Source organism: Dasypus novemcinctus, chromosome 13, assembly GCF_030445035.2.
Source record: "Dasypus novemcinctus isolate mDasNov1 chromosome 13, mDasNov1.1.hap2, whole genome shotgun sequence".
Classification (NCBI taxonomy): Eukaryota; Metazoa; Chordata; class Mammalia; order Cingulata; family Dasypodidae; genus Dasypus; species Dasypus novemcinctus.
In genome coordinates, this window is record NC_080685.1 from 113211784 (window position 1) to 113222088 (window position 10305).

The 10305-nt window shown below is 53.4% G+C and overlaps 1 protein-coding gene across 1 annotated transcript; it reads right to left on the minus strand.

Moving 5' to 3' along the window:
- Positions 1-277: 277 nt before the first annotated feature.
- LOC139436223 (uncharacterized) lies at positions 278-2386 on the minus strand. The gene is made up of 2 exons (XM_071207312.1): positions 2333-2386; positions 278-724 (listed from the first exon to the last, which is right to left on the minus strand). Exons 1-2 carry the CDS (start codon positions 2384-2386, stop codon positions 278-280), a joined length of 501 nt encoding a protein of 166 aa, XP_071063413.1.
- Between the last annotated feature and the right edge of the window lie 7919 nt (positions 2387-10305).

The window sequence follows — 10305 nt, forward strand, 5'->3', positions numbered from 1 at the left end:
GTCCTGCGCATCTCCCGGGGGCTTGGGGAACGTTCAGGGGTTTCGTGGGAGTCTGGCGCTTGCGCTTTGAGCCTGTCTGCCCCTCCCCCGCCTCTCCGCCTGGTCTGGGGTCGCGCTCCCCCCCGCTGCCTGCGGCGCTGGCTCCTCCTCAGCCTCCGGGCTCTGCTGCTGCTGGACCGGGCCGCCGGCACGTCGGCCCTGGGTTCTGTTCTGTCCCCACAGGCCCTCACCAAGCCCTTTTCCTTTGCTTGACTCCCCAGACTCGTTTTCGTATTGCTTAGATGGGGCAAGGTCTTTGGGACCCAGAACTGCAGCTCCGTGGGCGCCAACCAAGAGGGAGGACCCTTCCAGCCGGCGGCCGCAGGGCTCCCTGCGGGGGTGCTCCGTCCCGCAGGCCAGCGGGCGTCTCCTCGGGGGGCCAGGGCGCCGTCTCGGGGGGCCAGGGCGCCTCCTCGGGGGGCCAGGGCGCCGTCTCGGGGGGCCAGGGCGCCTCCTCGGGGGACCAGGGCGCCGTCTCGGGGGGCCAGGGCGCCTCCTCGGGGGACCAGGGCGCCGTCTCGGGGGGCCAGGGCGCCTCCTCGGGGGGCCAGGGCGCCGTCTCGGGGGGCCAGGGCGCCGTCTCGGGGGGCCAGGGCGCCGTCTCGGGGGGCCAGGATGCCTCCTCGGGGGGCCAGGCCGCCGTCTTGGGGGACCAGGGCGCCTCCTCGGGTACCAGGGCGCCCTCCTGGGGGGGGGGGGGGCCAGGGCACCTCCTCGGGGGACCAGGGCGCCGTCTCGGGGGGCCAGGGCGCTGTCTCGGGGGACCAGGGTGCCGTCTTGGGGGGCCAGGGCGCCGTCCTGGGGGTCCAGGGCGCCTCCTCGGGGGACCAGGGCGCCCTCCTGGGGGGGGGGGGGCGCTGCCTTGGACCCGCGGGCAGGACGGCCACCTGCCCCGCCTTCCCGCAGTCAACGGGCCGCGCGGCTCCCAGCTCTGGGGCAGCGGCAGCAAGGGGCGAGCAGGGGAGCCGCAGGCCCCACAAATCGCAGCCCGCAGAGGGCCCCAGGCGCTCCCCCTGTCCCACCCAGGTCGCGGCGCTGCTCCCCAGGCTGACCTCTCCCCACATTCAAGGAAATGACCTTTTCTGTGTCTGTCTCCCCAGCTGGACTGTAGCTCCCTGCTCCATCCTGCGGCCTTGAGCCCCCAGGAAGACCATCCCCTGTCGGTGTCCACAATAGGCATCAGGACTGCTCTGGGTTCTAGAGCACACAGAGTCCCCAGGGACTGGCTGTGTGACCTTGGCAAGTGCCTGAACCTCTCTCTGCCTCTCTGCCTCCTCTGTAGAACAGGGTTACCCTGAGCTGAGAGATAGGAAACTCAGAACAATGTCCAGCACATTCTAAGAAATATACTTCATGCCCTGACGGTGGCCTCAGGGCCAGGCTCCTGGGACCTCCGGGGAGACCAGGTCCCAGTCCAGCTCTGACACTGCCTGACTGGCTTTGGGCAAGAGGCTGGTCCTGCCTCAGTGTTCTCGGCTGTAGAATGAGCCTGCTGGATGGCAGATCCCTAACGGGCTCTCCTGGCTCTGGTAAGAACTGACTCAGAAACTCTCATATTGGAAAGGTTCCTTATGGGCAGCCCCAAGCTCCCTGAAGCCTGGAACCTGAGATATTGACCCCCAGATACCCACCCTTTCTCTCCTCTTCATCTCTTAACGGTGACCCTCCAGTATTGAAGAGTTAGAGCTGGAGGAATTCTTCAAGATTGGCCTCATGCCTCTTCTCCTTAGCACAGGCTGTTCCCTCTGGAGGAAATGCTTTTCCCTCCACCTCTCTCTACCACTTGACTGTGCAATCTCCAGATTGGCTCAGGCCTTCTCTTCTAGATGAAGCCTTCTCCAAAGCCTCCCACCCACGGCCTGGCAGAGTTAGCTCTGACGTGGCACTTGTCACACTGTTCTGTGCCCGTCACACCAGGTTCCCAGATAGGCAGGGCCTTATTCATTTCTCTGCTTCCGGGGTCTAACCTGACCCCGTGCCCATGTGGGGTCAGCACATGTGTGTTGGCATGAAGGCATGCTCCAGCCAAACTCCCGCGGTTTCCAGATTCCGGACCAAGCTCCCAGAATAGATGGATTTGCTCACGGCCACTCGAGGCCTCTAATGGGGAAGGCGATGACTCCGGTTCAGCCACTTGCTGGGGACTCCAGGGCTCTGAGCCTCAGTTACTTTCTTTTTTGTTTATTATTTAATCATTTTTTATTGTGGTAACATATATAGCAGAAAATTTAGCATTTTAACTACTCTTGTGTATACAATTCTGCAGCATTAATTGCATTTACATTTGTGCTACCATCACCACCATCCATTTCCAGAACTTTTCCATCACCCCCGAGTCCTGCCCCATGTAGCCACACGCCCCACTTCCCTCTCCACAGCCCCTAGGAACCTTTACTCTACTTTGTCTATGGATTTGCATATTCTAGTTATTTCATTTAAATGGAATCATATGCTACCTCTCCTTTTGTGTCTAGCCCATTTTACTCAAAAAAGCTCATCCATGTTATAGCATGCATCAGAACGTTATTCCTTTTGATGGCTGAATAATATTCCATTGTGTGTATATACCACTTTTTGTTTATTCATCTGTTGATAGACACTTGAGTTGCTTTCACCTGTTGCTCTTGTGAATAGTGCCGCGATGAACAGTGGGGTAGAAATATCTGTTTGAGTCCTCGGTTTCAATTATTTTGGGTTTATACCTATGAATGGGACTGCGAGGTCATATAACTCTGAGACAACTTTCTGAGGAACTGCCAGTTACTTTCCTCAGTGGTGAGGCTCATTTTCTCAATCTGTGAACATGAGAAAATGGGAGTGGTTGTAGCTCAGTGGTTGAGCCCCTGCTTTACACGTGTATGAGGTCCTGGGTTCGATCCCTGGGACCACCTAAAAAAAGAACATTATGGGGAGGGTTGTAGCTCAGGGGCTGAGCATCTGCTTCACATGGATGAAGTCCTGTGTTCAATCCCCTGTAACACCTAAAAAAAGAATATTTTGGGGAGTGGTTGTTGCTCAGGGGTTGAGTGCCTGCTTCCCAAATATGAGGTTCCAGGTTCAATCCCCATTACTGGGGAGGTCCGCGGTTCAAACCCCAGCCTCCTTGACGCGTGTGGAGCTGGCCCATGTGCAGTGCTGATGCGCGCAGGGAGTGCCCTGCCACGCAGGGGTGTCCCCCGCGTAGGGGAGCCCCCATGCGCAAGGAGTGCGCCCCATAAGGAGAGCCGCCCAGTGCAAAAGAAAGTGCAGCCTGCCCAGGAATGGCGCCGCACACACGGAGAGCTAACACAGCAAGATGACGCAACAAAAAGAAACCCAGATTCCCATGCCGCTGACAACAACAGAAGCGGACAAAGAAGAAGATGCAGCAAATAGACACAGAGAGCAGACAACCAGGGTGGGGGAGGGAGAGGGAAGAGAAATAAATAAATAAATCTTTTTTAAAAAAAGAGGGAAAATGCTGGAGCTGCTCTCACCACCACTGCTCCCTTGGGCCGGGGCTGCTGCTCTCAGGCGGGGTCAGGCCTGGTGTCTTGGTTTGGGCTCTGTCATCCAAACGCAGTGAGCCCTGCCCAACCCTGTCTGGGGTAATGAGTTCTGTAAGTTTTCTTTGCTGGGTACTGTGGTTCCTGTTTCCCAGGGACCCACAGAAATAAACAGAACACTCAGATATCCAGAGGTCTCCACCTCAGCGTGTTCAAGGACGACCAGAATCGCCGCCACCACTCAGGGCCTTGAGGACCCTGGAGGGCCTGGACGCACCCCATATCCGCACTGTGTCCAGTGGGGCCAATCAGGACTCACAGACGCCCAGAGCTGAAGGGCTCCCTGGAGCCTGCAGGGCCGGGAAGTTACCCAGGGCCAGCGTGGGGCAGGGTGGGATGTGGGGGCGCCGAGAAGCTTTTGCACATCGGAGTTCTGAGGGTTGGGGTAGCACGTGAGATTTTCCTTTAATAAGGGGGAGAGGTTCCTTTGCAAAAAACAAAATTAAAATGCCAGTGAAAGCATGAAAAGCACCAATGTTCACTTTCAAATCTTCCTCACTTTACAAAGGAAAGCTCTGAGGCCTGAGAGGAGGAGGGGGTGGGCAGAGGCACCCCCAGGATGGCGCTGGGGGTGCTGGGCCACCAGGTGCGGGGGTGTCCCCGTGCTGTGCCATGACACCCACTTGCCTGGGGTGCCCTCAACCCTGACCACGTCCCCGCCAGGCCCTGACTGGGCTCCCGAGTGATGTCCTCCAGCTTGGACGAGAGGCCTGGCGTGGGCTCTGGGGCCTGGGGAGCGGCCTGTGTTCTCCAGGCCCTTCCCTCCTGCTCTCTGGATGTGGCTGGCTTCTGCGTGGAGGAGCTGGGGAGCAGGGGCCCGGAGGGCCTTGTCTGCAGAAGGGGTGGTCCGAGGGGCTGGCTGGCGGGCGGCGGCTCTGCTCAGGCCTCAGGGGCAGGCTGCCTGGGCGCCGTGGCTGGTCCGTCAGTGCCACCGAGTGGTGTCTCCGCCTCACTCCCCTGAGACCCTGCTCCTGGGGACCAGAGATGAGCCAGCCAGGTGCCTCCAGGAGCCGCTGTCGGTGGGAAGATGGTGTCAGATGGAGACTCACACGAGAGCCGCGCTCTCCAGGGAAGAAGTGGGGTGTTGGGATGCAATGAAAGAATGGGGTCGTGAACGTGATGGGGGCAGGTGGGCCTCCAGGAGGAGGGGGTGATACGTCATTGGGACATAAGAGGACAGAGTAAGCCAGGCAGGGGGTGGGGGAAGAACGGTGCAAGGAGAGGGACACTGAGGCAGGCTGTGACATTCCACGAGGTGATGCGTATAAGACTCCTGGCATGGCATAGGCCACGAGGGGCTCCAAAAATGACAGTGGTTCTTTTTATTTTTAAGATTTATTATTTATTTCTTTACTCCACAACCTCCCACCCCCTGGGTTGTTTGCATTTGCTGTGTCTATTTGTTGTGTGTTCATCTTCTTTTTGGAGGCATTGGAACTGAACCCAGGACCTCCCATGTGGGAGCGAGGCACCTAATTGCTTGAGCTACCTCAGTGCCTGCTTTGTTGTGTCTCTCACTTATTTTCCTCCTTGTGTCTCTTTGTGGCATCAGTTCACTGCACCAGCCTGTCCTGTCAGCTCGCTCTCTTGCTCGATTTCTTTGGAAGACATAGGAACTGAACCCGGGCCCTCCCGTGTGGTAGGCAGGAGCCCAGTTGCTTGCTTTAGCCACATCTGCTTCCCGATAATGGTTCTTGTGGTTACACATGGAGTATGATGGAATCTTACTTAAAAGTCGTTAAGGTCTTTTAGGCCAGTTTTCCAACGAGGCCTACTTTGCTTCCCTGGGCACATGGAGCAGGGTCTGGGGACTCTGGTTGTCACAGAGGGGATGGTGGGGCCTGCTACTGGCCCCTAGTGGGTAGAGGTCAGGGATGCTCCTAATATGCTACAATGCTCAGGAGAGCCCACAGCAAGCCATCACCCAGCCACACATGCACCAGGGCTCACAGTGGAGTATGCACGGGGCCAAATGCGTCCATCGACAGGTGAGGGGATGAAGAAATGTGGCACAGGCACACAATGGGATATTAGGCAGCCATAGAGAGGGTGAAGTCCTGACACCTGTGACAACATGGATGAACCTTGGAGACGTCATGTTGAGTGAAATAAGCCAGACACAGAAGGACAAATATTGTATGGGCCCACTTATGTTAAATATCTAGAATAAGCAAATATATAGAAACAGAGGGCAGGGGAATTGGGGTTATTATTCAGTGGTGTAGAGTTACTGGTTGCAGTGATGAAAAAGTTTTGGTAAGGGAGGGCGGTGATGGTAGCACACCGAATGTAATCAATGCACTGAATAGCATGCTCAAAATGTTAAAATGGCCAATTCTATATTATGTATGTTATCACAGTTTTTAAAAAACAAAGAATTATCTGCTCCAAGGTCAACAGTATCAAGATTGAGGAGTCCTGCTCCAGGTGAAATGCTACCACAGAATTTGCTCCCCTCTGAACTGCTTCAGCCAGCTGGTTGTCTGGCCTGCACTTGATCACCTCCAGCAGCAGGGAGCTCACTACCCCTCAGGTGGCCTTCTCCATCTGTACCCAGTTCAGTGTATTTGGAATGCTTCTTTTCACAGTGAGCTGAAATCTCTTCTCTGTTCCTGTAACTCCCCAGCACTTGTCCTGCTTCTGCCTGGGACTACCTAGAACTCGCCTAAATCCCCTTCCACATGAGAGGCCTTAAGCTACCTGAGGATGTGCTTGTGACTCTCCCCCGCTGCAGGCTGAGCACCCTCCAGGGGCCCGGAAGTTGGAGTTGGGTGGTGGTGTGGCCTCCTGCCTTGGGTCGGGGCTGCTGTGTGAAAAGCGCCAGGGTCCTGTCACCCCAGCTCAGTGCCAGAGGCCCAGGCCCAGAGGCACCCGACATCCCCTGTGTGGGGTGCTCTCAGTCACACCACTGCTTTCCCTCAGCTTTGTCTCCTGTCAGATGGGGTAAAGACAGGTGGGAAGATGCTTTGGAAAGGCAAAAACACTGCACCAAAGAGCATGGTGGAACCAGCACCAGTGTCAGTAGATGAAGGAGTGGGCAAAGACAATGTGGTATAGACATGCAATGGAATAATAGCCTGCCACGAAAAGGAATGCAGTTCCAACTCACGGAACAAGATGAAGAACCTGGAAGACGTTATGCTGAGTGAAATAGGCCAGACACAAAGGACAAGTATCGTGTGACTTCACTTATAAGAAATGAGCAAATCCCTAGAAACAGAAAGCCTATCGGGGGTTGCCAGGGACTGGGAAGGGGGAATGGGGGTGATTGTGAATGGGTGCAGAGATTCCGCTTGGGGAGATGGGAAAGTGCTGGTGATGGAAGCTGGGGATGAGAACACAGTGTTGAGAGGACAATTAAAGCCACTGAATTATACACAGGAAATGGTTAAAATGGGAAATTTTATGATGTATATATGTCACTGCAATAAAAATGTAAGAAAAAACAACAGTAGAGGGATTGACCTCACCATGCCCACATTCGCCCTTCCCTCAGATCTGCTTTGCCACCAAGAGTTTCCACACTGGAGTAATTCTGCACTGATCCTCATTGTCACCTATGACACATTGTCTTCTAATTTGCCAGGAACAGAGAGAGAGCAGCAAGCCCGATGCCCATTTTACAGGGGAGCAAACTGAGGCTCCGAGCCCACAGTTAAATCACCACAAGGCCAGAAGCTGAACCCAGATCGTCTGGCTCCAAATTCAGGATGTGTAAATGCCAGGGCCTCAGGGACCAGGGAGGCAGCGGCGGGAAGGGCGAGGAAAGCGGCTGTGCTGGGAAGTCCGAGGGTCGCGGGGGGCCCGAGGCCCACAGTTCAGCTGACTGGAAGCTGACTGGTGGGTGGGTGAGGGCACGTGGAGCAGGGCGACGGGGCCCACGCCCTGGCACCTGCTTCTCTCACCTGCCTGCTCTTTTGTTTGGTGGCTGGTGGGTGCAAAGCTGGTGGGGTGGCCCCTCTCGAAGCCACTTTCTCTTCTTCCTTGGAATCTGCCCAGGGAAAGTCACCTGGGTTCCTGTTTCAGTTTCTCTCAGGCGCTGATGTTTCCTGGGGTGGTGGGATGTGGCCCTTGGGTACCTAGCGTCTGAGAGGCCTCATTGGCTGCCGTGGGCACCCCAGTACTTGCTCCCTGTTGCTTGTTTGTCCTCGTCGCTCAATATCAGCCTCATTTTAGTGGCTGAGTCAGAGACTTGCCGCCTCTGAGCTGGAAGGCTTTTGCTGTTGCTGTTGAGACCAAGGCCCACATTGGGGAACAGAGGAGGGGTAGCTAGACCGGAAGGGGTCAGACCCCCATCCCTCCAAAGTTTCCTCTCAGCCTCTCCCCAGCTCCCACCCCAGCTCAGCCCCTCAGCACATTCCCTGAGTGTGCCTTTGCCCCCTCTGTGATGTCTTTTTCTGCCCCTTGCTTTTCTGCCTGATTCATTCTTCAACACTTGGCCCAGTGTCACCTGCTCCAGGAAGCCTTCCAGGATTGCCTCCCCATTTGGCCCCACTCCCTAAGCTGAGAGATGCACCCCTCTCTTCCTAAATTACTAGACCAGTGTGGCCTCTGGTGGAAAAGTTGTTATTTTCACACTGGGACTCAGGCACTTGTCCTCGGCAAGCCCTAATCCCCCAGGCCACCTCTACCCCCGCCTATGCTTCCTGGTGCTGTGGCCCTCATCACTCCGTTGGGGCATACCTGCTTCTTGTCCCTCCCTGACTTGTGAGCTCCTTAAAAGCTGAGCCTTTTTTTAAATTTTTATTTTATTTTTTAATTATCTTTTAAAAAAGTTAATAGATCACGCAAAATGTTACATTAAAAAACACAAGAGGCTTCCATATACCCCACTCCCCACCCCCACCCCCATCATTTTTCTAATTGTATTTTTTGAGGATACATAGATCACAAAAAATGTTACATTAAAATATAAGAGGTTCCCATATACCACCCCCCAACCCTCCCACATCAACAACCTCTTTCATCATTGTGGCACATTCATTTAATTTGGTGAATACAATTTGGAGCACTGCTGCACCACATGGATAATAGTGTCCATTGCAGTTTATGCTTTCCCGCAGTCCATTCAGTGGGTTATGGCAGGAAATATAATGTCCAGCATCTGTCCCTGCAATATCATTTAGAACAACTCCAAGTCCCAAAAATGCCCCCACATCACATCTCTTCCTCCCTCTCTCTGCCCTCAGCAACTATCACGGCCACTTTTTCTACATCAATGCTACAAGTTCTTCCATTACTAATCACAATAGTTCTATAGTAGAATATCAGTGAGTCCACTCTAATGAGGAATATCTTAATGAGGACTATTTTATTCCTCCATCCTGTGGACCCTGCGCTGGCGATGTTCACTCCGCCTCCATATTGAGAGGGGGCTTAGATTCCACATGGATGGTAGATGCAATTCTCCTACTTGCAGTTGTAGGCACTCTCGGTCCCCTGGTGTGGTGGTTGACCATTTTCACCTCCTTGTTACCTGGGTAAGTCCAACAAACCAGAGGGTAGGGTTGCAATTCTGCTGAGGCTCAGGGCCCAGCTGTCACATGGCCAGTCCAGAGGTTCAAGTCTCGTGAGTATACACCAACCCTAGCACCAACCACAGGTTCAGTAAAAGTAACAGAAGAGGCATGTGTAGAAAGTTCACATCTGAGTCCAACTCCATAACATTCAGGAACACAAATTCCAAAGTAGGCCTCACTGATACAGCACTGAACTCCAGAGCCATCTGCCAAGACCATAGAACCTGTGGGTCTCCATAGCCCCTGGGCAAACCAGTACCTGGGGTTGTATCTACTTTGGCTGTCTCTGGTGTCCTGCTGAGGTGCGTGTAAGCACCACCCCTCTGATGACCTCCTGACTCATATATATATAAGAGAATATAAACTCATTTGTCTTTGTAAAGGCTGAATCTTAAAACTTTTAATTTTTTAAGTCTTATTGAGCTATAATTCACCTACCATACAATTCTCCCATTTAAAGTGTACAAGGCTGAATCTTAAAACTTTTAATTTTTTAAGTCTTATTGAGCTATAATTCACCTACCATACAATTCTCCCATTTAAAGTGTACAATTTATCAGTTTTCATATATTTATCACAGCTTGAGAACATTTTCATCACCTCAGGAAGAAACTCTGTGCCCATTAGCTATCACCCCCTTACTCTCCCAACTTCCCCTAGTCCCTGGCAGTCACAAATCTTTTCGTCTCTATAGACTTCCCTATTCTGGATTTTCATAACAATGGAATCATACAATATTTTCCCTTTTGTGTCTGATTTCTTTCACCTGATGTAATGTTTTCCACCCACGTCATGGCATGTATCAGTTCTTCATTCCTTTTTATGGACAAATAATATTCCATCATATGCCTATATCACATTTTGTTTATCCATCATCGGTTGATGTACATTTGTGCTGTTTCTACCTCTTGATTATTGTGACTGAGGCTGCTAGGAGCATTTGTTTTGTATGGGTAGATACCGAGGAGTGAATTGCTGGCGTGTGTGGTAACTCTGTGCTGAATTGTTTGAGGAACCACCAAACTGTCCTCCAAAGCAGCTGCACCACTTCACATTCCCACCAGCAGTGCATCAGGCTTCCAGGTTCTCCGCTTCCTTGCCAATGCTCATCATCAGTCTTCTTCATTGTAGCCATCCTAGTGGGTGGCATGTGACGAGCCTTAAACTTTCCGTTTACTGGAAAGTGAAACCTGGTGGGGGGA

Bases quoted from the DNA above. Each gene is read 5' to 3' on its own strand.
- LOC139436223 (XM_071207312.1), bottom strand. From the start codon at position 2,386: ATGGGGCAGGACTCGGGGGTGATGGAAAAGTTCTGGAAATGGATGGTG. The intron at 725-2,332 runs GTAGCACAAATG...CCCCCCCCCCAG, and splicing joins GGAAATGGATGGTGGTGATG to GAGGGCGCCCTGGTACCCGA.